The sequence below is a fragment of the Mus caroli genome, unplaced genomic scaffold, assembly GCF_978045245.1.
Source record: "Mus caroli unplaced genomic scaffold, Mus_caroli_1 scaffold_3, whole genome shotgun sequence".
Lineage (NCBI taxonomy): Eukaryota > Metazoa > Chordata > Mammalia > Rodentia > Muridae > Mus > Mus caroli.
Genome location: NW_028227258.1, coordinates 134,222,030 through 134,248,646, shown reverse-complemented (window position 1 = coordinate 134,248,646; position 26,617 = coordinate 134,222,030). Strand labels below are relative to the sequence as shown.

The 26,617-nt window shown below is 44.7% G+C and overlaps 2 protein-coding genes across 2 annotated transcripts in view; one reads left to right on the top strand and one right to left on the bottom strand.

The window, feature by feature from the left end:
• Window positions 1-26,617, top strand: part of Pld1 (phospholipase D1) — a 191,949-nt gene that overhangs the window by 19,997 nt on the left and 145,335 nt on the right. The gene's annotated exons all lie outside the window — the stretch shown is intronic.
• Window positions 9,560-10,246, bottom strand: LOC110290758 (fatty acid-binding protein 5). The gene has a single exon (XM_085835352.1). The coding sequence runs from the start codon at window positions 10,180-10,182 to the stop codon at window positions 9,775-9,777; it is 408 nt and encodes a 135-aa protein (XP_085691478.1). The 5' UTR covers window positions 10,183-10,246; the 3' UTR covers window positions 9,560-9,774.

The window sequence follows — 26,617 nt, the reverse complement described above, 5'->3', positions numbered from 1 at the left end:
TAAGTTCTGAAGACCTGCAGGGGAGCAGGGTATGGGGAAGTGGGCTCAAAGATAAGCAGATATTGCATAGATAGCAGCTTTGACGGAAGAGAGCTGTCAAGTAGGCCTCAAAGGCAAGCATTTTTAGGGGATGACAGCTCTTTCAGAAAGGAGGGTGAGGAATACCCATGGAAGGGGGAGAGTATACAAAATTGGGGTGCAGGTTTGCTTCTATTGATGGAGCCACTAGGCAGATGAAGTTGAGAATGGAGGAACAGGGATTTAAAAAAATCAAGTGTGTGTGTGTGTGTGTGTGTGTGTGTGTATACATGTGCACATCTCATGTGTTCAGGTACCTACAGAGGCCAGAAGAAGATATCAGATCACCTGGAGCTGTAGTTACAGGTTATTGTGAGTTGCTGGACTGAATTCCAGTCCTCTGGAAGAACAGCAGATGCTCTGAACTGCTCAGCTGTCACTCCAGTCCTGACAGCTGGAATTTTATGCTAAGGTGTTCTGGGTTTTGGAGTCTGTGAGCAAGCATAGGCATAGCTGTGCTTATGACCAGCTCCAGCATCATACCCGTTGGCTTGGCAAGAAAGAGATTTCAGAAGAGCCATGTAGTCTGTCCCTAGCACTGTGTAAAACAGGTGCAGTGGCACACTCCTGAAACCCTAGCATTTGGGAAGTAGTCGCAAGAGAATCAGATGTTAAAGGTACCAGCTTGGGCTATATGGTAAGTTCAAGGCCAACCTGGGCTACATGAGACACTGCCTCAAAAAAACAAAACAAACAACCCCCCCACACCAAACCTCCCAAACTCCATCAAAGTAACTTTCCTTTATGTGTGCCTTCAAATCTTCTTAAATTTCCCCTTGATCCTCACCCTTGCTAGTAGCCAGTTCTATGAAAAGTCCTAGTAGTCACATACAGTGCTTCTGATGTATCACTGAGGGACTCCCCTCCATAGAAATGGGGCCACCTTTAATCAATGGGACAACATAGCTGCTCCCTTTCCTTCTCTAGGGGAGCTGTTCTAGAGAGCTTCCCAGAGGTCTCCAGGGTTCCAGCAGCTGCCTCCAGCCTCAGCCATCTTCCTTCTGTGGACTGGGCCTCCATCCTTGATCATTCCCCTTGGTCCTTCACTCTGTTTCTTGGTAGTATTCTTTATAAGGCACCTGTCATAACTCTCTGACACAGGTGGGGACAAGGCCATTATAAGAGCAGAAGCTGCCTTCTGAATAAAGCTTCTACCTGCCCCCGCCTTACTTATTATATTATACCTGCTATCAATGACAGTTTGCAAATGCTAGCCCTTCAGCTTGGGAGTCTTTTAATATTCTATTATTGCTATTATTATCAATTCATTTTTATTTTATATGTACAAGTGTTTAGTGCATGTATATATGTGTACCACTTGCCCACAAAGGACAGAAGAAGGCGTTGGATCTCCTAGAACTGGATTTACAGGCAGTTGTGAGCTGGCTGACACTGGGAACCAGACTCTAAGAGCAGGACATACTGTAACCATTAAGCTGTCTCTCCAGCCCTGCTTTCAAGAATTCCAGTTCTTTAGAGTGTTTGGGAAATTATAGGATTCTGTCATTTTCTACAACCTCTGTATTACAAAAGAGGAAGTTGCAGTTCAAAGTGGAAAGGCCTGGCCCAAGGTTTTCAACACTGACTTAAGGCAGAGCTGAGTGCCCTTTCTATGAGCGTCTGCTTCTGGCTCCGGTGATGTGTCGACAAATCTCTCCACTCTGGTCTTGAGACTCTATGGAACTAAATGATTCTTCCTTGTACCTCCAAGATGAGCAGCAGCCATTTCCACTGTGGCTCCTTGTTGCCAGAGATGCTTTGTTGCTCTCTGAAGACGAGGTAAGACCTCACTTTTACTCAACAATTGAATCTGATTCTCCAAACATTGCTGACACTACACATTGTTTGTTGATTTTGTTTTGAGGCTGGCTCTCACTCTCTATGGAGTCCTAGATCTCCCTATGTAGACCAGGCTAGTCTCAAAATTCACAGAGATCATCCCATCCTGTCTTTGCTTCCTGAGTGCTGGAAATAAAGGCATGTGCTGCCACACCCAGCTTTTTTTTTTTTTTTTTTTTTTTTTTTTGAGACCAGGGTTTCTCTGTGCAACTCTGTCTACTTTGGAACTCACTGTAGACCAGTCTGGCCTTGAACTCAGAGATCCTTCAGCCTTTACCTTTTGAGTGCTCACTGACAAGATTTCATAAGTATTTTTGACTAGTGCAGTGGAGAACAAATTGAGAAAGAGCTGTTTCTTATTCAGAAAGAGTTTGTAGGTACTGGGGCTTTAATTCAGTGGTAGAGCTGGGTTCAAACTCAGGACTACCACTGCCACCAAAATCATATCTCAGTGGAAAGAGCAAATAGTCTATGCATGTATATACCATACATTATATGATTGGGATGTGAGAGCAGAAAGAGATTATGAAATAGTCACCCTAATTATGTGGAAAATAGCCTGGCCCACTTGCTAAACAGTGCTCACATTTGCAGTGTGCAGAATGAGAAGAACAAATGAACATATGAAGGAAACGACCCCCTGATTCCTACAGCTTCCATTTCAATACCATGGCGAAGTTCTTTCAGCCAGATCCAACAGAGTGGAGCTGTCTCATACTCAGAAGGCCCACAGGGACCCAGCTCCCCTTAGCTAATGACACTTCAGGTATCTCCAGCCAGGCATTCTGGCTGGAATGGGCCCATGGGCTTGGGAGACACAGGCAGGAGCTCAAGGTCACCTCCGTTTGGGTTTTACTGAACTCCTGTATCCATAGTCAGTGTGATGTTAACAATTGGTCCTGATTCCTTCTTAGCATAAGGATGAAACAAATGTGAAGGCAGGCACAGCTCTGAACCCACTTCTCCATTAAGCATCCTGGTTTTGAATCAGATAGTTTGCTAGAAGGATACCCCTCTTGGTTGTTCATTCACAGTGTGACAATGGCGAGTACCACATATCCATCCAGTCAACATTTCTACCCATCACTTTGTCAGGACTTACAGCAAAAATCAGCTGTGATGTACAGTGTTTTCCCATGTGGATAAGTTCAGCTGATGGGACCGTGAGGAGACGCAGCAGCACAGCACATAGCATCTCCACACTGACAAGCAGATGAAAGTGCCCTGGTGAGCAGAGGACTTGAGGTGTAAAATCATAAATCCCAGACAATTTTTGATTATTCTATTGCTTAATGTAAGTTACTTGAACTTGATCTTCCTGCCTCTAGCCTCTAGGATTTCAGGCAAATGCCTCTATATTCCTCTTGAACTTTAATTTGTCATTGAGATAGGTCTCATTGCATAGCCCGCTCTGATCTCAAGTTTGTTATGCTCCTGCCTTAGCTTCCCAAGTAGCTGTGACTTGCACCAGAATGTTGCCCACATGGAGCCTTTAATAACCCTCTCCTCTGTGTATCCTTGGTGATGCCTTGGTTCTGTCCATCTTAGACGGTTTTAGAGCACCACCCCATTCACAGTCTTTTGCTTTGTTCTGTGGTTGGTGACCAGCATGACCTGTAGCTGGTCAGATGTCAGCACTTGTGGTCTCAGGTGTGAGCCTATAGGTGAGCAGACTCTAGAATGATGCTGGCGTTCTGTATGCACTCTGCAGCACGTTCTTCGTTCCCTATGTTGACAGAAGCCTGGAGGTGTTGGGTTTGTTTGTCTGTGACTCACACCAGCCTGGGGAGAGGCAGCCATTCCTAATTCTTCCTCTGTCCTTTTGCTGCTGTGGCTGCTGTAGTCTGTACTTAGAAGCACAAAGCCTCTCATCCTCCTATAGATTTGTGGAGGCTCTGGGTTTGAGTCTCCTCTCCGTGGGCAGACTGCTGACCAGAGTCCCAGATCCATTCTTGCTCCTATAAGTTTGTTTGGGTTGTCCGAACATTACTATACTTCATAGATGAAATAGAGAAGAGGAGCTAAAAATGAGGGGCATAGCCCCTGGTTGCATGGTGGGGCCAGCAGCTAAAATCAGAACACAACTCAGGCTGAGGCATAGGCCGAATAGAGAGGACTACTTTGAGATTCAAGACAGTATTTGACTTGAACTTGATGGAATAGATGCCTGTGGGAATTCAGAGGGTCCGAGTATCTAGGAGAGAGAACAGAGGCATGATGGGGTTTGGAAGAGGGAAGCTTTGTGTAAGTTTACAAATGTCTCCTAGACTCCCCTTGCTGTGGGAATGACAAGAGACCTAAAGGAGATAGAAGAACCCTAAGCAACATCAGAGTTTACGGGAGGGTGTTGGCAAAGAAGCCCAGAACTCACCAGCCTGGACCCCCGCTGAGGGGAGCTGTGAAAGGAAGGAAGCAACACAAACAAAGAGCCTGGGCCCAGCATTGTGACCCAGGCTGGGAACAGGCAGAGCCATTGTGCTCCAGAGCAGTTTCCCAAGTTCATCTATTCAGAGCTGGGATCACAATCTATGAACCCCTCCCTCTTGCCTCTGAAGAGGGATCAGATTCACTGCGATATGGGGAACGGCCTGTGGACAAGAAGACATTTGACACCTCTGTACCTTGTCAATACTTTGATCCGGCCTTTTGTAGTCAGCCCCAGGAACAGATGTGTCAATGTGAACTGCAGGCCTGAGACGTGTCCCTGCTCTCCTGTGTGATGTCTCTTCAGGTCTCCTCCGTATGAGTCATGCATGCGTTTCCCCCTCAGTCACTGCCTGATGCTTTCCCTCTCGCCTGTGTCCTGCCTGATGCTCAGGCAGGTTCACAGTAATTTAGTGAGATGCTAGATCTCATGCTGGCCCAGAATGTGTGTCCATCACTCTTGGTGGTTATGTTACCAGGGATCTAAAGAGATTGCTGAGCCGACTGATAGGTTTCTCCATGGCTACATGGTTGGGTTGGCACTCAGCAAGAAGCACGCCGGAGAGACATGAGACTCGGACGACAAAGGTGTATGCCACCGAACCTGATGACTTGAGTTTAGTTCTTGGAACCTACGTGGTAGAAGGGGAGAACTGACTCTCATGAGTTGTTTTCTGGTCTCCATGGTAATTCTATCACACACACAGACACACAGACACACACACACACACACGCACACATAGAATAACTAAATGCATTTAATAGCATGCCTCGGACATATGGGAAATTGCTGGTCTAGGAAATAAGATGACCATTAATGTAACATGAAAAAGGCAGAACCTTATCTGGAGATAGAGCAGAGTACATTTTCTACAGCACAGATCTGTTCAATGAGTGAGTTTGGATATAACCACAGGCTTGCGTATGAAATTCCATTCCATGGGAATTAAAGTTTGTGGCTTTTTAAAGGCATTTATTGCAGACGGTAAAAACTTTTCTCATATTCTCTTGCCAAAGCCTAGAAGCATGGAAAACTAAAGATGGGCTTTTGCTGGGGCTCTGTGTCTACTCTTATACCCTTAAACATTTAGCATGTCCTCTGTGCATAGCAGTGAAGGTTAACATTGCTGTTCCTGATAAGACAGCAACTTAAATGGGGAAGGCTGCTACTAAGAAGAGGGGAAAGTGAGAGAAAGGCACTCAGAAGCTGTGCTTTGCGGAGGATCACAGATCCCAAGGCAGCGCTTTGCAAAAGTGGGTTAGATGCATGTCCATGAGAGTTGACGTGCTGAGTACCAAAGTGACCTCTGCCTCTCTGCAGCTCTCCAATGTGACATCTCCAAGACGTGGTCTCTGTCAGAGAAAATGCATGGCATGTCCTATTCACATTGTGTGCAAAGAATGAAGGAAAGGGGAGAGAAGGTTTTGTCTCCCTGAGAAGGACCGGCCTCGTTATTCAAACCCTCTCAGGCACAACTCAGTAGCTGGAGCCTCGTCACCTCAGCCACCGCACCTAGCCACACTCTGAATCTCTTAGCTCTAATGAACCTTGTTTTCAAAAGTTGGCCATTATAGCTACATCCTCAGGAAAATGCCTTCTAAAAGGGAACCTTTGATGACTCTCTGAATGAATCCACATCGTGAAATCCTTCCTCTGTATCCTCTTACCAGTAAAATCCTTGCCTCAGAAACTAGTCAAGTTTGCCAGATATGTGGAGTTAGTAAATTACACGGATTTAGGAGCTTACTTCAGGGCTATGGCTCATTCATCAGAAACAGGTAGTACAAACAGAACCACCATGAGCAGGGGCAGGGGCAGGGGCAGGGGCAGGGGCAGGGGCAGGGGCAGGGGCAGGGGCAGGGGCAGGGGCAGGGGCAGGGGCAGGGGCAGGGGCAGGGGCAGAGGTATGGAGTTTCTGAAGTGTGGAGTTCCTAAGCACTTTCAATGGATAACTGCAATCCTGTCCAGGGGAAGCATCCTGTTGACCAATCACCCTCAACGGAATCTACAAATCCTGTCTCAGCATCAAAGTTGGTAGCTAGCAAGGGCACACACAGTGCATGTGTGTGTGTACATGTGTGCATGCACAGGCCATAAAATGGTTGCTGCTTCCTTCTGTGCTTCAGCACTGATGAGATAGTGTCACAACAGCTGACCCCAACTAGAGACACACATAAGAAAGGGCACTTTGGGACTGTGGTTCATCTCAGTGAAGTCAACATGTCACATGTTAGTGTTTAATTGCCAAGTAGTCACAGATACAGGGTGGAATCAAGTCAGTCAGTATTTCCTCATTTCTGGTACCCGACAAAAGGATGCTGCTGTAATTATAAACTCAGATGGCAATCCTGAGCTAGGGTGCAGGTTCTTATTTTCGCTATTTGGTCTTATTTTCCATGTATCATAAATAGTTAAGACTTCATATTTTTTACATTGTGTGAAGGATTTTGAGATTGATTTGCCATTGTGAACATACCCAAATGCAGCAGCATTTAACACTGTCGTGATAACCAATGGAAATACGTCTATGTTTTTAACGGCTCAAATGCTTTTCCTTATCTGTGCCTATTTTGGGTTGTTTGTTTTTTTCCGAGACAGGGTTTCTCTCTACCACCCTGGCTGTCCTGGAACTCACTCTGTAGATCAGGCTGGCCATGAACTCAGAAATCTGCCTGCCTCTGCCTCCCAAGTGCTGGGATTAAAGGAGTGTGCCACCACTGCCTGGCTGCCTATTTTGATCTTCTGTATACACATGCTAACAGATCTTTTCCTTCTTCATTGCATGTATGTATGTGTGTGTGTGTGGCGTGTGTGTGTGTGCATGTGTGTGTGGTGTGTGTGTGTGTGTGTGCATGTGTGTGTGTGCACACACACGCGCGTGTGTATGTGTGCACGCACACTTGCAAATGCCACCGTGCTTATGTGAAGGTGAGAGGACAGTTTTTTAGATTCAGCTCTTTCCTTCTACTACAAGGGTCCCAGAGATAGATCTCAGGTCACCAGGCTTGTTAGCAAATGCCTTACCCACTGAGCCATCTCACCAGCCACTCTGTGACTTGATCATGATAAAGCTATATATTTACAATGGGAAAGCCCACTTCGATGCACTTCACTAAATACAATTAAAGACTAACATGATAAGTAATTAAAACACTGTATGTGACAAATGTCACCAGGCATTTTCTATCAGCAAACTATTTTAAACAGTCAGTTTTGTGTTGTTTTTTCCGTACAAAGTTGAAAGCAAAGGAATCCTCCACAGCGGTCTTCAATGTTATCATTTAAAATAACCCCATGCCACGTAGGTAATGGAACCTGGCACTGAGTCAACATCTGGGAGCTTTAGGGCCCAGTTGGTTTTGTTTGTTTGTTTGTTTGTTTGTTTTTTGTTTTGCTTATAAAAAGTGAGAGTCCTGTTCTATCAGATTGAAGTTCCTTTTGTTTTGTCTCTGAGCCAGGGTCTCTCTATATAGCCCTGGCTGTTCTAGAACTCACTAGGTAAAACAAGCTGGCCATGAACTCACAGAGATCCACCTGCCACTGCTTCCCAAAATCTGGGATTAACAGTGTGTGCCACAGTGCCCAGCCCTGTAACCTTGCTTTTTACACTGCATATTTATTTATTTAGTTAGTTAGTTATTTTGTGATGCACATGCGTGCCACAGCATACATGGAGTGGTAGACAGCCAGCAGGAGGCCACTCTCTACTCTTCTTCCATGTGGTCTGCAGTGATGCACATGTGCCACAATACCCTGAGGGTGGAGAAAACAATTTGCAGGGTCTGTAAAATCTTCTCTAACACATGGGTCTGCAGGATGGAACTCAGCTCCCCAGGCGTGGCACTGGGCTTCAGGTGCCTGTACCTGCTGAGCCATCTCACCCCCAGATTTAAATTCTGGAAAACAGAAATAAATAACTAGTTACCATGTTTGTTTCAAACAGAGATGTTCCTTTCTTGTGAGATTTTCCTGCCACAGTGGCATCAATTCTTCCTTTCCATGCCATTCTCAGAGGGGGGATTCCTTTATCTCTGCAGCAAATAGCTCTTGTCCTGTGCTTAGTGCAAGCTTAGTGACAGACACTCTTGGTCCAAGTCAGACTTTCTCAGAAACTTTGTGGTCCAGTGGTGGAGAGGCTGAAAGGAGGTCCTCTGGTATTTGTGAGAATTGGTTTGTTTTGTTTTATTTTGTATTGTTTGAGATAAGGTCTCACTTGTAGCTCTGGCTGTTGCACAACACTCTATGTAGACCATGTTGGCTTCAAACTCACAGAGATTCACCTGCCTCAAACTCCTGAGTGCTGGGGTTAAAGGCATGCAGGGTTTCAAGTGGCTTGAGCTGGCCTTGAATGCCTGATCCTTCCACCTCCACCCCTAAGTGCTGGGGTTATAGGTACTGACCCATACTACATCATTACAGTATCTTGCATGTCCTTTCCAGGTCTAGCACTGGAGTTACAGTACAGATATATCTTCAAGCCCATTTTAATGTAGGTGCTAGAAATCCAAACTTAGGTTCTCTTGCTTGCAAAGCCAGCGCATCACCCACTGACCCATTTTCCCAGCCTGTCAATGACGGATAGCATCTTGGCTATTTTTAGGGGATATGAACCCACCAAGCTCAGCCGTGCCATGGGGGCAGGATGCCATATCTATGATCTGCAGGAGGAAAGTGGGAAGAAGCCATAACAAAGATTTTGAGAATGTTTTGGGGATGGTTTTATAGCAGACATCCCATACCGTTGCTAAGCTCTTCCAGGAGGTGGATGTGGTCTCTGAGGAGAGCCAGGAATGCTGCAGTAAGCAGTGACATACAGCTGCAGGAGGCCCACTGTCCCGTGCTCACACCCACACTCGCTTTAGATTCCACATCAGCAGTGATCATCAGGGATGCCTTCCCAACCCTGCATCTGAAGCAGATCCCTGCACTGTTCTGTGTATGGTTGCTGCTGTTGCATGCAGGCACTGCTGCAGCTCTGGCTGCCTTGTTTGTCCCACGGCTGGGAGTCCCGTGTGAGAAGCCAGCTTTGTTTTGTTTTCTGTATCCTCTGCAGTCCTGGGTCTAGAAGGCAGTAAGTCAGGCTACAAATAAGAGTGCACGCAGGAAGGCGCTAAATCGAGATACAACTCTGTAGAATCTAGTTTATGCGGCTCCCTTAGGCAAGCAATAATGTGTTTTCTTTTTTTTCTTTTTTTTTTTTTTTAATTTTTTTTTAAGTTAGCACTCACACGTTTATTTACTAACCAAAGGAATGATCCTGGGTAAACCAAGTTTGACATGAAATTCCATGTAAAGTGTTTGTGATAAAGAGAACTCAACAGTCATGAAAAACAAAACCAAAGAAGTGAAGCTGTTTGTTGCTTATGACCGCTCACTGAATTGAGCATATTCACTCTGGCAGCTAAGTCCTGTCCAGGATGACGAGGAAGCCCTCATTGCACCTTCTCATAGACCCGAGTGCAGATGGCATTGTTCATGACACACTCCACGATCATCTTCCCATCCTTCAGTTTTCTTGTTATCGTGCTCTCCTTCCCTTCCCATTGCTGGTGCTGGACCAGGGCACCGTCTTGGAAGGTGCAGACCGTCTCAGTTTTTCTGCCATCAGCCGTAGTTTCATCAAACTTCTCTCCCAGGGTACAAGAGAACACGGTCGTCTTCACTGTGCTCTCGGTTTTGACGGTGATGTTGTTGCCATCACAAGTAATGATACAGTCTGGCTTGGCCATGGCAGCCATCTTCCTAAGAGCCAGACCTACTCCTAGCTCTTTCATGTACTCCTCAAAGCCGTGGCTTTCCATCAGGCGCCACTTCCCTTCGAGATCCTTAAGGCTGGCCATGGCGGGAGGGAGAGCACAAAAGCAGCAGAGACGCGGTGGCGAGGGCGCCTAATGTGTTTTCTTAATAAGTACGCTGGTGTATTTCTGTGTGTGGGATCTGGGGTAAGCCTGATCTCTCATCACAGAATAGGCAGCATTGGAGCCCTTTGACCTCTCGGCCCCTAAATCTCTGCATGAAGCTGAAGATAGTGGGGGTGGGGTGGGCTTTGCTCACAGGAGCGACTTCAGACACAGTAATGAATAAATAAGTAAGCAAACAAGTATTTTAAAACACATGAAATAAAAAAATGTCTCTGTGTGTATGGTATACCACAGTGTGGTTGTGGTGGCCAACTCGTGGGAGCTGGACCACTCCTTCCACATGTACATGGCTTCCGGTCATTGGATTTGTGTCACTAGACTTGCACAGAAAGTGTCTTTACCCACTGAAGGGCGTCTCTGTCTCGTTTTTAAATTTTATTTTTTCTGTTGAATATTAAGCGTTACTACTTTATTTGAGGGGTGGTATTTTGACTTTTAGTTCTTAGGCCACTCTGTTACTGAGGGAAGTCAGGGCAGGAACTCAAGTGGGAACCGGAGCAGAGGCCATGGAGGGGTGCTGCCTGCCTACTCACTTGCTCCTCATGGCTTGGTTAGCCTGAGTTAGCGCATCTGTTCAACTTCCTCGGAGTCTCATCTAGCCCAGGTTGTGTGATGGAGGCTGCCCTTGAACTCCTCCTGATCTCCATAAGCTTCAGAGAAGCAGGGGAGTTATCTGCTCAGTTTCCTATTCCCAGAGCTTAGACCAGGACCCGGCCCATAGGAAGCAATGGTCAGCCTCTGTTCCTCTTCCCTACCACAGGCCCTGTCCCTTGCTTTCTAAGAAAACACTCCAGAAGGAAGCCCTGCCTCACTCGTGGCTTGGAAGTCCTTCTCTGCATGCGTTCCTTTCGTTGGACTTCCTGTGTGATGCCCCACTTTGTTGTGGCAAGCCATCTGACAAAAAGTTACCTAAAGGAGAAAGGATTTCTTTCGGTTTAGTTTGAAGGGATACAGACCATCGTGGCAGGGAGGCGTGGCAGCAGATCATAATGTGTGGTCCCATTGCTTCTGCAGCCAGGAAGCAGAGAATGGACAGGATTTCAGGCTGGGCTATAAAACACCCAAGGCCAGCTCCTAGTAGTACACTTCCTCCAGTGAAACTCCACCTCATGAAAGTTCCACAACCTTCCAAAAGTTCCAGCAGCCACAGACCAAGAGTTCAAACACACAAGCCTTTGGAGGACGTTTCTCGTTCAAACCACGACAGCTCTGAACCCTTTCACGGGGATTCCGTCTTCCCTGTGAGCTTTATTACAAGTCTCTTCCCAATGTACAGACCATCTCTTGGGTCAGATTTCCTATGACATTTTGCCCTCCTGATTGGGCTAGCCCATGTAAGGGAAGCTCTGACGTACAGCCTTCCCTCAGTGCTCTCTCTTCCCCAGGTCTCTACAGTCTGTGTGCATTCATTTCCACTGGCTAGCCTGCTTGGGCCTGCTGATTCACTGGTCACTTCCTGCAAGCACCACGCACACTGTGATTTCCTGCCTCTGGCCAGCTCCTTGCCTCAGTGAGACCTTCCTGACTCCCTGCCCTTTCTATCCCACTAAGCCTTTCCTCCGTACTGATTGCTCACTGCAGCTGTTGGCCCGTGAGCTCCCACCTCATACAGCACTGTTTCGTCTCTGTCTCCAGATTTACAGGGTAGGTGGTCTGTCTGAAACTCAGATTAGAGTAAAACTTTCTATGCTCCTCATTAGATTCCAATCTGCCTTCCCCCCCCCCCCCGCCCCCTTCCCCTTTCTTTTTCTTCCTCTCTTGGGATTTTTGGTGTTAGAACTTGCCCTGTGCTCTCCTGCTCTGGGGCTCTTGCAGTAGGATGCACTTCCTTCCTCTCTGATCGATAAGCATCTCATACCTCCGTAGAGTCTACCTGATGCATACTTCCCTACGTGCTGAGTAATCCTCTTCCGGAACTGCTCCTGGAGTTCTATTCTCAGCACAGTTTTGTTTGTTAGACCATGGAGACCACCTCCTCTATGTACCCTCTAGCTTTGTGAGGTCCATTTATTATTGGACCTTGAACCTTTAGTGTCTACTGAATCCCTAGCACATAGTAGATATTCATCAGGTATTAGAATAAAGGTTCTATTAACAGACTCAGAGGCAGGCATGGTAGCTCATGCCTGTTACCTCAACATTCAAGAGACTAAGGTAGGAGAGTTTCCATGAGTTGGAAGCCAGCTGGGGCTACATAGTAAGTTCTAGGCTAGGCTTAGCTATAGGGTAAGAGCTTGTCTCAAAAACAAAACAGTAAACAAAGATACAAATTAATCCTTCTGCTAACAAACATTTTTTATCTATTATTATAACTATTAGTGGTTGATTTAGACAGGTCTCAATTTGTACCCTAGGCTGGCCTTGAACTCCCAATCTTCCTGTCTCAGCCTTGAAAGCACTAAGATGACAGGACTATGCCACACTCTTAGTTAGCAGCCAAAAATTAAGCTCAAACAAATCAGAAACAGTCAAAGCAGCTAGATGAAACTTTCATAAATGGTCTTCTTTGTCTTCTTAAGCCAGGCTTGACAGGCTGCTGTTGGCAGCTGCCAGAGACCTTTGCTCTTTCAGGATCCCTGAAGTATTTTCCTGTCAGTTTTTAAGAGGCATAAAGAGTTGTGGTTTGTTTTTGGTTTTGTTTTGTTTGTTTGTTTTGTTGTTGTTGTTGTTGTTTACAACCACAGCTGTGTTACTTTAGTTTTTGTGGATTTCCTATTGGGCTTTATTTTTGCCTCCATTTGTTTGTTCCTTGTTTGCTTGAGACAGGGTCTCCTGGAGCCGGACTGTCCTTGAGCTGTACCAGAATCCGGGCTTTGTCTATTGGTTCTGATTTGTATCTAGAAGTGGACAAATGGGTTATCAGGGAACCAGCATCAACCCTCCTGGTCTACTGAGATCCCAATTGAATGCATTCAGTTGGTCAAGGGGCCTTGGAATCCTATGCCTGTAGGATCATCTCACCCCTACACTTCAGGGTGTTGGTCGCTGGTGAACCTGGTCTCATTTTCTCAGTAACTGGGAACCTAAATGTTGTGTTTGTCAGTCGTCCTCCTTGTTGCTATAGTGACCACAGACTCTCCTGTCACTCTTTTCAGAAAGAGAAGGCAGCTGCACTCTAAGCTCTAAGGCTAATTTTGTTCTTAAAGTTTATAGTTATAATAGTTTCTTTTCAAAAGTCATTGTCAGAGTTGGGATAAAACCCAGTGGGTAGAGTGGTTGCCTAATGTGCATGTATGTGCCTTGGGTTTAATACCCAGTACTTCATAAATCAGGCAGCAGCAGTACCTGCCTAATCTCGGACTCAAGAGGTATAGGCAGAAAGAGCAGATCAAGGTTACCTTTGGCTTCAGAGTAAAATGAAGCCACACTGGGCAATTTGGGACCTCTTCTCAAAGGAAAGAAAATTGATGTTTTCTGTTTTTAAAAGCCAAATTAATTCTTGTATCTAAATTTTACTAACATATCATGGAAATATATTCGTGTGTTTATATGATAAATGATAATCCAAATGATAATCCAGGAATACGATTATTATTACTATTATCCTCCTTCCTCTTTTTGCATTTCTGTGTGTGTATGTGGTGTGTGTGTGTGTGTGTGTGTGTGTGAGTGTGTGTGTGTGTGTATGTATGTGTATGTGTGTGTGGGGAGGGGGGAGAAGGAGAAGGACTGGGGAACACAACTACTCAGCAAGTGGGGTCCAGTCACAAGATTTACAAAGTCATATTGTCACTCTTGGTGGCCAGTGCTCTTACCCATTGAGCTATTGTGCCAGCTTGCTATGTTGTCCCTCATTTTGTACCAGCCTTCTCTCTGATATTCTGTCCATTCCCACCCAGCAGGCATAGTTGTACCATAAATGTTAGCAAGGGAATGTTGCCATTTTATAGTGACATCTACATGAATCACAGCATGTGAAACCTCCAGGTGTACAATTCATCATAGTTCCTCTTAGGTAAACACGATGCAAGATCAAGAGGATGGTTTTGCTTTGTCTTTGTTTTGTGTATCGTTGGCTCTTGAAGTAAGAGTAGAAGTATTGGCCACTTTGGGGCACCCAGGCATTTATTTCACAAGGGCAAAGGAGGAAAGGAGATAAGTCAGTGTAGAAGGATGTTCAAGCGTAGGAACCCAGACGTCTGTGTTGAGGAACCTAAATGAAGCCTGACCCAGCTGACAGGCCAAGTGACTATTCACAGAAACTTCTGCATACCAGGCAGTTTGAAAGCCCCAGAGGAAGCCAGAGGTAGGAGAGCAGAATGCTCAGGATTGGCCAGCTTTCCCAGGGTAGGACCCACATCTACTTCGGACCTGGGCTGGATGCAAGGTGGAGGCACAGACAACAGAGACTGGAAGAGTGAAAATGGTGATAACCTATCAATGGAAGCCACTAGCGTGAGCCATTGCATGTACTGAAGATTTACAGATGCTCCTCAACTTCCAGTGAGATAGAGAGGGATAGAGGAGGACACTGACTGTTTTCCAGTGGCCTCTGTGTGTGCATACAACCATGTGCACTTGTAATACGCAGGAGGTACACCCACTGGCTAATCTGATGGAAGCAATACCTTGATTAAGAGTATCTCTTCCAGCAGGACATGGAGGCATGGAGGCACATGTAGCCCCAGGACTTGGAAGGCAGAGACAGGCAAATCTCTGAGTTCAAGACCAGCCTGGTTTACATATCGAATTCCAGGACAGCCAGGGCTAAACAGAGAAACCTAGTCTCAAAAAAACAAAAACAAAAACAAACAAAAAACAAAAGATAAAAGACAATAACAAACAAACAAATAACCAACAACCAACAACAAAACAAGATGGTGGGCATCCTCTAAGGAACAATAACCCAAAATTGATCTCTGCACCTGTACACACACACACACACACACACACACACACACACCTCTAAAATGCACAAATATAGCCACTCTACCAAAACACACAGGACGCTGTAGGGCACGCACATCATATGGCTGACAGGATGCTGTAGAGCATGTGCATCATATGGCTGACAAGAACTGAGGAGCACTGCCACTGTCCAGAGTCACTAGAGATCATTTGTCACTAATCTAGGAGAGGATCCAAACTCAAAACTATTAAAGGCATTTAGCTCTGAAGTCATACTGAAGCTTAGAAAACGTGGCTTGAACCATGTAAATGGAGGACTGTCTGTGAGTGACTGGCTGCTGTGTTTGCATCCGAGTCAGCAGGAATGTTCCCATATTTCTTTTTCAGCGGAAACTTCATCAGATTGATGTTTTCTGGAATCTATTATATACGTATGCATATATACATGCATAAAAGACCTGCTCTCTATTTTGGGGGGTAAGTAACAATATAGAATCCTTAAATAATATCTAGTCATACATTTTTATATCTAGTCATACATTAAAACTTTGAGCTTCAGTGTTCTCTGACCTTCTGTGTTATTTAGTTACTTAGCAGATAGGACTCTATAATGTAGGGTCCGAGTCCTGTTTCCTCGTGTGGCTCCTTCTTGCTTCAGGAAGACTGGCCAGGACTGGGTCTTTTCTTTAGTATTGTGGGTTTACAAATTTGCTTGTATTAATTCAGCCAGGCACGAATGAACCATGTATTTGTTTAAAGTTAAGGGCTGCTGAGATGGCTCAAGGCATACAGGAGCTTGCTGCTAAGCCTGATGACCTGTGTTTGACACTGAGACCCACATGGTCGAAGGAGAGGCAACTCCTACACACTGTCCTCTATCGGACATGGACACACACACACAGACAGAGATGCAAAAAGACAGAGACAGAGAGAGACAGCAAGAGACAGAGAAAAACAGAGTGATAGGGATGGGGGGGGAGAGAATATGTTTAAAAGATTAGATTAACCATCACACTTGTGATTCCTCTCCCTGCCTCTCCTCCTATCAAGCTGTCAGCAAACCCCAACCATGTTAAAATCATGATGGCACAGCTCAGCACTCTCCCCCAGTAGCTGAGTGAGTATACATGGAGAACACTCATACACAGCTCTGCCTATGTGCACATCGTTGGTCATCACCCCCTCCACTGGCTTTGCCTCCTCTCAGTGAGCTGGCAGCCATAGCATAGTCCCCAGTGAGTCCCTTGTCTTGTCTTCCTGCATATCTCTGTTTCTTCCCTCAAATCTACATTTCCTCCTGCTTCTCTCAGCTAAAGATCTTATATGTCAAGGAGAGCCTACAGGTAGTCAGAAAGAATGAGACTATCTTCTCATGGTCAAACCCTCCTGTATACAGCTGTGTGTGGCACTAAATCTGGTAGGTAGTTTCTATGGTGCTGAGATTGAGCTCAGGGCTTCATGTATGCGAGGCAAGCTCTCTGCCAGCTGAGCCACAGTCCCATCCATCTCTCTGTTCTTCAGAGCAGAGCCCTATGAGTAAGCTAATCTGTCTATACTGCTTCTAGTTCCTGCATGTCCTCCCCAATGTCTTATTATAAACCTTTCAGACTTCTGGAGTTGGCAGAGTCTTCAGGTGAGCATTTGCAGACTACAGACAGGACCCCTCCATTGGTGTTTTGCTCCATTGTGTCTGGGTTCATGCCTTGGCTTCCTTGATAATGGATTGTACCTATAAGTCAAAATAAACTTCTCAACCCCAAAATAGTTTTTGGTCAGTGTTTTTTATCACAGTGATAAAAAGCAACCCAAGACACATAGCTTTTTACCCTTCTTCCTTAAGGTTTCTTTGGAGTGGCAGTTCCCAGAGAGGCCTCTCCTGAGCACTCAAGTGTGTCATTGCTCCTTAGGTCACCCCTCCCCTCCATCGTCCTGATTTTCCTGATTCCCCTGCTCTGGTTTTCACAGCATGTAACATCGACTGCTTTTACATTTATGTCTTTTTGTTGTTTGTTATCTTTTCAGTACTGTGAATCAAACCCAGGTTCATGAGCTTGCTCGGCAAACACTACCACTGAGCTATATCCTCAGCTGTAGCTTTTAATTTTTGGCAGTCTGATTTCCCTAATAGAGTATCATCTCCCTGAAGGCATGGGCTTTTGCACTGTATTATTAATTCTGATAATGTGGCTCACGTCATAGTGTGTGTTAAATAAACAAGTATTGAATGATTGACCTTGGCCAGGTCAACATTTCAGCCTTAGTTTTCTTCACCTGAAAAATGGACATAATAACAGTCTCTATCATGTTGGCTACATATGAATGCAAAATAAGATACTGAGTATCTTACTCATTATATATATTGTGTATAATATGATATGTATGTTATCATATTGCTACTATCACATTTCCCATTTTGTGACAGAATATATTATACTTTAAATTATGAATGAATAGTTTTTAAGTTATGATGCTGTTTCTGTATCTTTCTTTTGAGGCAGATCTCCTGACTGCCATTCTTTTTTGAGACACACCTTATATAGTTCAGGCTGGCCACAAACTCTCTGGGTAGCCAGTATGCCCTTGAAGTTCTGATACTCCTATGTTGGGATTTCATGTATATACCACCATGCTTCATTTGAGTGGTGCTGGAGACCAAACATGAGACTTTGCTCATGGTAGTCAAGCCGTCTACTAACTAGGCAGTTTCCTAAGCCCTAGTTTGGGGACACTAAATGTGCTTTGACTCTCATCATTTTCAATTTCACCTTGGATTTGTTAGAAGGCAAGATCATGACAAATTGTGGGTTATCTGTTACTTGGTGCGGAGGGTTAATTGCGAATGACTCCCATAGGCTCATGTGTTTGAAACTAGGTCTCCGGTTGGTGGAACTGTTAGGGAAGGATTGGGAGGCATGGCCTTGGTGGAGGAGGTCACTGGAGTGAGCTTTAAGAGTTCAAGAATCCGTGTCCTTCCCAGCCATAGCCATCTCTCTGCCTTATGCTTGTAGATCAAGATGTAAACTGCTCCAACACCATGCCTGCCTGTCTGCTGTCATGCTGCCTGACCTCCTGGAACTGCATGCCCCTAAGAACCTCTTTCTTCTCTAAGTTGCCTTGGTAATGATGTCTAATTACAGCAAAGGAAGCACTGAGGGACAATGGGAATCCCATACTTAAATCCTGTAGGGAAGGAAGGAAATTTTCTACGGGAGAAGGGAAATTATTCTGGGCTTGTTGCCCATTGAGTTCCTTCTTCCAGAGAGGCAGGACCTGGGAGTTACACTTTCTTCCTTCCTGTATAGCCACAGGGAGGGGGGTGGATGGGCGGGGGGGGGGGGGGAGAGGGGGTTGCCTGCAGCATTCAGGTCAGCAGCAGGAGAGTAAAACTCTTCTGGTCCAGAAGTCCAGGGATGCAGCTGAGCGTGACCTTGAATCTCTTATCCTCCTCCCTCCACCTCCAAAGTGCTAGGATGAGAGATACGTTCCACCAAGATGAATTTTTTTGTTTTTTTTTTGTTTTTTTTTGATTTTTAATATTTTTATTACATATTTTCCTCAATTACATTTCCAATGCTATCCCAAAAGTCCCCCATAGCGCCCCCCACTTCCCTACCCACCCATTCCCATTCTTTTGGCCCTGGCATTCCCCTATATTGGGGCAAATAAAGTTTGCAAGTCCAATGGGCCTCTCTTTCCATTGATGGCCGACTAGGCCATCTTTCGATATATATGCAGCTAGAGACAAGAGCTCCGGGGTTCTGGTTAGTACATCATGTTGTTCCAACAATAGGGTTGCAGATCCCTTTAGCTCCTTGGGTACTTTCCCTAGCTTCTCCATTGGGAGCCCTGTGATACATCCAATAGCTGACTGTGAACATCCACTCCTGTGTTTGCTAGGCCCCGGCATCGTCTCACAAGAGACAGCTATATTTGGGTCCTTTCAGCAAAATCTTGCTAGTGTATGCAATGGTGTCAGCGTTTAGAAGCTGATTATGGAATGGATCCCTGGATACGGCAGACTCTAAATGGTCCATCCTTTCATCACAGCTACGAACTTTGTCTCTGAACCTCCTTCCCTGGGTGTTTTGTTCCCAATTCTAAGAAGGTGCACAGTGTCCACACTTTGGTCTTCATTCTTCTTCAGTTTCATGCGTTTAGCAAATTGTATCTTATATCTTGGGTATCCTAAGTTTTGGGCTAATATCCACTTATCAGTGAATACATATTGTGTGAGTTCTTTTGTGATTGTGTTACTTCACTCAAGATGATGCCCTCCAATCCATCCATTTGGCTAGGAATTTCATAAATTCATTCTTTTTAATAGCTGAGTAGTACTCCATTGTGTAAATGTACCATAATTTCTGTATCCATTCCTCTGTTGAGGGACATCTGGGTTCTTTCCAGCTTCTGGCTATTATAAATAGGGCTGCTATGAACATAGTGGAGCATGTGTCCTTTTTACCGGTTGGGACATCTTCTGGATATATGCCCAGGAGAGGTATTGCTGGATCCTCCGGTAGTACTATGTCCAATTTTCTGAGGAACCGCCAGACTGATTTCCAGAGTGGTTGTACAAGCTTGCAATCCCACCAACAATGGAGGAGTGTTCCTCTTTCTCCACATCCTCGCCAGCATCTGCTGCCACCTGAATTTTTGATCTTAGCCATTCTGACTGGTGTGAGGTGGAATCTCAGGGTTGTTTTGATTTGCATTTCCCTGATGATTAAGGATGTTGAACATTTTTTCAGGTGTTTCTCTGCCATTCGGTATTCCTCAGGTGAGAATTCTTTGTTCAGCTCTGAGCCCCATTTTTTAATGGGGTTATTTGACTTTCTGGAGTCCACCTTCTTGAGTTCTTTATATATATTGGATATTAGTCCCTTATCTGATTTAGGATAGGTGAAGATCCTTTCCCAATCTGCTGGTGGTTTTTTGTCTTATTGATGGTGTCTTTAGCCTTGCAGAAGCTTTGTAGTTTCATGAGGTCCCACTTGTCAATTCTCGATCTTACAGCACAAGCCATTACTGTTCTATTCAGGAATTTTTCCCCTGTGCCCATATCTTCAAGGCTTTTCCCCACTTTCTCCTCTATAAGTTTCAGTGTCTCTGGTTTTATGTGAAGTTCCTTGATCCACTTAGACTTGACCTTAGTACAAGGAGATAGGAATGGATCGATTCGCATTCTTCTACATGTTAACAACCAGTTGTGCCAGCACCATTTGTTGAAAATGCTGTCTTTCTTCCACTGGATGTTTTTAGCTCCCTTGTCGAAGATGAAGTGACCGTAGGTGTGTGGGTTCATTTCTGGGTCTTCAATTCTATTCCATTGGTCTATTTGTCTGTCACTATACCAGTACCATGCAGTTTTTATTACAATTGCTCTGTAGTAGAGCTTTAGGTCCGGCATGGTGATTCCACCAGAGGTTCTTTTATCCTTGAGAAGAGTTTTTGCTATCCTAGGTTTTTTGTTATTCCAGATGAATTTGCAAATTGCACTTTCTAATTCGTTGAAGAATTGATTTGGAATTTTGATGGGGATTGCATTGAATCTGTAGATTGCTTTTGGCAAGATAGCCATTTTTACAATGTTGATCCTGCCAATCCATGAGCATGGGAGATCTTTCCATCTTCTGAGATCTTCTATAATTTCTTTCTTCAGAGACTTGAAGTTTTTATCATACAGATCTTTCACTTCCTTAGTTAGAGTCACGCCAAGATATTTTATATTATTTGTGACTATTGAGAAGGGTGTTGTTTCCCTAATTTCTTTCTCAGCCTGTTTATTCTTTGTGTAGAGAAAGGCCATTGATTTGTTTGAGTTAATTTTATATCCAGCTACTTCACCGAAGCTGTTTATCAGGCTTAGGAGTTCTCTGGTGGAATTTTTAGGGTCACTTATATATACTATCATATCATCTGCAAAAAGTGATATTTTGACTTCATCTTTTCCAATTTGTATCCCTTTGATCTCCTTTTGTTGTCGAATTGCTCTGGCTAGGACTTCAAGTACAATGTTGAATAGGTATGGAGAAAGTGGACAGCCTTGTCTAGTCCCTGATTTTAGAGGGATTGCTTCAAGCTTCTCACCATTTACTTTGATGTTGGCTACTGGTTTGCTGTAGATTGCTTTTATCATGTTTAGGTATGGGCCTTGAATTCCTGATCTTTCCAAGACTTTTATCATGAATGGGTGTTGGATCTTGTCAAATGCTTTTTCCGCATCTAAGGAGATGACCATGTGGTTTTTGTCTTTGAGTTTGTTTATATACTGGATTACGTTGATGGATTTCCGTATATTGAACCATCCCTGCATCCCTGGGATGAAACCTACTTGGTCAGGATGGATGATTGTTTTGATGTGTTCTTGGATTCGGTTAGCAAGAACTTTATTGAGGATTTTTGCATCAATATTCATAAGGGATATTGGTCTGAAGTTTTCTATCTTTGTTGGGTCTTTTTGTGGTTTAGGTATCAGAGTAATTGTGGCTTCATAGAATGAGTTGGGTAGAGTACCTTCTGTTTCTATTTTGTGGAATAGTTTGTGAAGAACTGGGATTAGATCTTCTTTGAAGGTCTGATAGAACTCTGCACTAAACCCATCTGGTCCTGGGCTTTTTTTTATTGGGAGACTATTAATGACTGCTTCTATTTCTTTGGGGGATATAGGGCTGTTTAGATCATTTACCTGATCTTGATTCAACTCTGGTACCTGGTATCTGTCTAGGAACTTCTCCATTTCATCCAGGTTCTCCAGTTTTGTTGAGTATAGCCTTTGGTAGAAGGATCTGATGGTGGTTTGGATGTCTTCAGGATCTGTTGTTATGTCTCCTTTTTCATTTCTGATTTTGTTAATTAGGATGCTTTCCCTGTGCCCTCTAGTGAGTCTGGCTAAGGGTTTATCTATCTTGTTGATTTTCTCAAAGAACCAGCTCCTTGATTGGTTGATTCTTTGAATAGTTTTTCTTGTTTCCACTTGGTTGATTTCACCCCTGAGTTTGATTATTTCCTGCCGTCTACTCCTCTTGGGTGAATTTGCTTCCTTTTGTTCTAGTGCTTTTAGGTGTGTTGTCAAGCTGCTAATGTGTGCTCTCTCTAGTTTCCTTTTGGAGGCACTCAGAGCTATGAGTTTTCCTCTTAGAAATGCTTTCATTGCGTTCCATAAGTTTGGGTATGTTGTGGCTTCATTTTCATTGAACTCTTAAAAGTCCTTAATTTCTTTCTTTATTCCTTCCTTGACCAAGGTATCATTGAGAAGAGTGTTGTTCAGTTTCCACGTGAAGGTTGGCTTTCTATTATTTATTTTGTTATTGAAGATCAGCTTTAGTCCATTGGTGATCTGATAGGAAGCATGGGACAATTTCAATATTTTTGTATCTGTTGAGGCCTGTTTTGTGACCAATTATGTGGTCAATTTTGGAGAAGGTGCCATGAGGTGCTGAGAATAAGGTATATCCTTTTTTTTTAGGATAGAATGTTCTGTAGATATCTGCCAGATCCATTTGATTCATAATTTCTCTTAGTTTCTCTGTGTCCCTGTTTAGTTTCTGTTTCCATGATCTGTCCATTGGTGAAAGTGGTGTGTTGAAGTCTCCCACTATTATTGTATGAGGTGCAATGTGTGCTTTGAGATTTACTAAAGTTTCTTTAATGAATGTGGCTGCCTTTGTATTTGGAGCATAGATATTCAGGATTGATAGTACCTCTTGGAGGATTTTACCTCTGATGAGTATGAAGTGTCCCTCCCTGTCTTTTTTAATGACTTTGGGTTGGAAGTCAATCTTATCAGATATTAGAATGGCTACTCCAGCTTGTTTCTTCATACCATTTGCTTGGAAAATTGTTTTCCAGCCTTTCATTCTGAGGTAGTGTCTATCTTTTTCTCTGAGATGAGTTTCCTGTAAGCAGCAAAATGTTGGGTCTTGTTTGTGTAGCCAGTTTGTTAGTCTATGTCTTTTTATCGGGGAGTTGAGTCCATTGATATTAAGAGATATTAAGGAAAAGTAATTGTTGTTTCCTGTTATTTTTGTTGTTAAAGTTGGCATTCTGTTCTTGTGGCTGTCTTCTTTTAGGTTTGTTGAGGGATTACCTTCTTGTTGTTTCTAGGGCGTGGTTCCTGTCCTTGTATTGGTTTTTTTCTGTTATTATCCTTTGAAGGGCTGGATTCGTGGAGAGATAATGTGTGAATTTGGTTTTGTCGTGGAATACTTTGGTTTCTCCATCTATGTTAATTGAGAGTTTGGCTGGGTATAGTAGCCTGGGCTGGAATTTGTGTTCTTTTAGTGTCTGTATAACATCCGTCCAGGATCTTCTGGCTTTCATAGTCTCTGGTGAAAAATCTGGTGTAATTCTGATAGGCTTGCCTTTATATGTTACTTGACCTTTTTCTCTTACTGCTTTTAGTATTCTATCTTTATTTAGAGCATTTGTTGTTCTGATTATTATGTGTCGGGAGGTATTTCTTTTCTGGTCCAGTCTATTTGGAGTTCTGTAGGCTTCTTGTATGTTCATGGGCATCTCTTTCTTTAGATTTGGGAAGTTTTCTTCTATAATTTTGTTGAAGATGTTTGCTGGTCCTTTGAGTTGAAAATCTTCATTCTCATCCACTCCTATTATCCGTAGGTTTGGTCTTCTCATTGCGTCCTGTATTTCTTGGATGTTTTGAGTTAGGATCTTTTTGCATTTTACATTTTCCTTGATTGTTGTGCCGATGTTCTCTATGGAATCTTCTGCACCTGAGATTCTCTCTTCCATCTCTTGTATTCTGTTGCTGATGCTTGTATCTATGGTTCCAGATTTCTTTCCTAGGGTTTCTATCTCCAGTGTTGCCTCATTTTGGGTTTTCTTTATTGTGTCTACTTCCCTTTTTAGGTCTAGTATGGTTTTGTTCATTTCCATCATCTGTTTGGATGTGTTTTCCTGTTTTTCTTTAAGGACTTCTACCTGTTTGATTGTGTTATCCTGTTTTTCTTTAAGGACTTCTACCTGTTTGATTGTGTTATCCTGTTTTTCTTTAAGGACTTGTAACTCTTTAGCCATGTTCTCCTGTAATTCTTTAAGTGAGTTATTAAAGTCCTTCTTGATGTCCTCTACCATCATCATGAGATATGCTTTTAGATCCGTGTCTAGCTTTTCTGGTGTGTTGGGGTGCCCTGGACTGGGCGAAGTGGGGGTGCTAGGTTCTGATGATGGTGAGTGGTCTTGGTTTCTGTTAGTAAGATTATTACGTTTACCTTTCGCCATCTGGTAATCTCTGGGTTTAGTTGTTATCGTTGTCACTGTTTAAAGATTGGAGCAGAAGCTGTGTTCCACTCACCAGCAGTCTCAAAATCCTGTGGCAGGGGTCGTGGGTAGCTGGCGGTACCCTGGTGCTGGTCCAGCCTGAAGAGGCCTGTGGTCCTACTCACGCCGGTTTTCTGCTTCCCTAACTAATGCAGTCTCTGGTCCCGCGCGCAATTGGATTGGAGCAGAAGCTGTGTTCCACTCACCAGAAGTCTTAAGATCCTGTGCCGGGTGTTGTGGGTAGCTGGCGAGTGTCAGCCGACCCTGCGCCCTAGCTACCCCGGTGCTTTTCTGACCGGAAGAGGCTTGTGGCCCTACGTAGGCCGGATTTCTGCCTCCCCAACCAAAGCAGTCTCAGGTCCCGCGTGATTGGACTGGAGCAGAAGCTGTGTTCCCCTCACCAGCAGACTCAAAATCCTGTGGCGGGGGTCGTGGGTAGCTGGCGGGTGTCAGGCGACCCTGCGCTCAAGCTACCCCTGTGCTGATCCGGCCGGATGAGGCCTGTGGCCCTACTCAGGCCGGTTTCTGCTTCCCTAACTAATGCAGTCTCAGGTCCCGTTCACAATTGGATTGGAGCAGAAGCTGTGTTCCACTCACCAGAAGTCTTAAGATCCTGTGGCGGGTGTTGTGGGTAGCTGGCGAGTGTCAGTCGACCCTGCGCCCTAGCTGCCCCGGTGCTTTTCTGACCGGAAGAGGCTTGTGGCCCTATGTAGGCCGGATTTCTCTCTCCCCAACCAGAGCAGTCTCAGGTCCCGCGTGATTGGACTGGAGCAGAAGCTGTGTTCCACTCACCAGCAGTCCCAAAATCCTGTGGCGGGGGTCGTGGGTAGCTGGCGGGTGTCAGGCAACCCTGCGCTCTAGCTACCCCGGCGCTTATCCGGCCGGATGAGGCCTTTGGCCCTACTCAGGCCGGTTTCTGCTTCCCTAATTAATGCAGTCTCAGGTCCCGTTCGCAATTGGATTGGAGCAGAAGCTGTGTTCCACTCACCAGAAGTCTTAAGATCCTGTGGCGGGTGTTGTGGGTAGCTGGCGAGTGTCAGCCGACCCTGCGCCCTAGCTGCCCCGGTGCTTCTCTGACCGGAAGAGGCTTGTGGCCCTACGTAGGCCGGATTTCTGCCTCCCCAACCAAAGCAGTCTCAGGTCCCGCATGATTGGACTGGAGCAGAAGCTGTGTTCCACTCACCAGCAGTCTCAAAATCCTGTGGCGGGGGTCGTGGGTAGCTGGCGGGTGTCAGGCGACCCTGCGCTCAAGCTACCCCTGTGCTGATCCGGCTGGATGAGGCCTGTGGCCCTACTCAGGCTGGTTTCTGCTTCCCTAACTAATGCAGTCTCAGGTCCCGTTCGCAATTGGATTGGAGCAGAAGCTGTGTTCCACTCACCAGAAGTCTTAAGATCCTGTGGCGGGTGTTGTGGGTAGCTGGCGAGTGTCAGCTGACCCTGCGCCCTAGCTGCCCCGGTGCTTTTCCAAGATGAGTTTTTGAGACATGGTGATCAAGGCTGGTGCTTTGTGCAAGGTTTGTAAGGATGAGCTACATCCCTAAGCTTCTTCAACTTTTTTTTTTAACTCATAGATTTCTCTATAATTAGAGCTAAATTAGCATGATTGAAAAAAAAGGACACATAATTGAAGGTGAGCAGCCTGTGAACTGAATGACTTGTTAGGCAGTCAAACTTGAGACAGAATTTGCTTGGAATTTATACTGTTTTGTGTAAAACCACAATTATATAGAGATCTTAAACAGGCTGGAGAGAGAACACTTGCTGTTCTCTCAGAGAACCAGAGCTGGGTTCCCAACACCCACATGGCAGCTCACAGCCACTTGTAACTCCAGTTTCAGAGGATCTGACAGGCTCTTCTGGGCCTCCTCTGCCATTGGCACACACAAGCACATTCAAACATGTGCACATACACATAGATTAAAAATACAACATAGTTTTTAAAACACTGAATGTATACTTTAGAGAGTTTTAGACACATGTACTTTCAATTGTGTGGTATAAATTCTCAAAATGAGGTTACATTTTCAGGGGTTAGACTAGATTTCAAAGTAATTTGCAGAAGTTAAGGAAATAAGCCTATAAAAGTAAGAGAAGCAAAATAAAGTCACCACACAGGAGGAACCCTGACAGCTGCTGTAGACCGGGAGTAGACATAGCAACAATGAGTACCATTGTCCTTTCCGGTCATCCTGGCAACCCGAGTCACAGATCAAATAACCAATGCCAG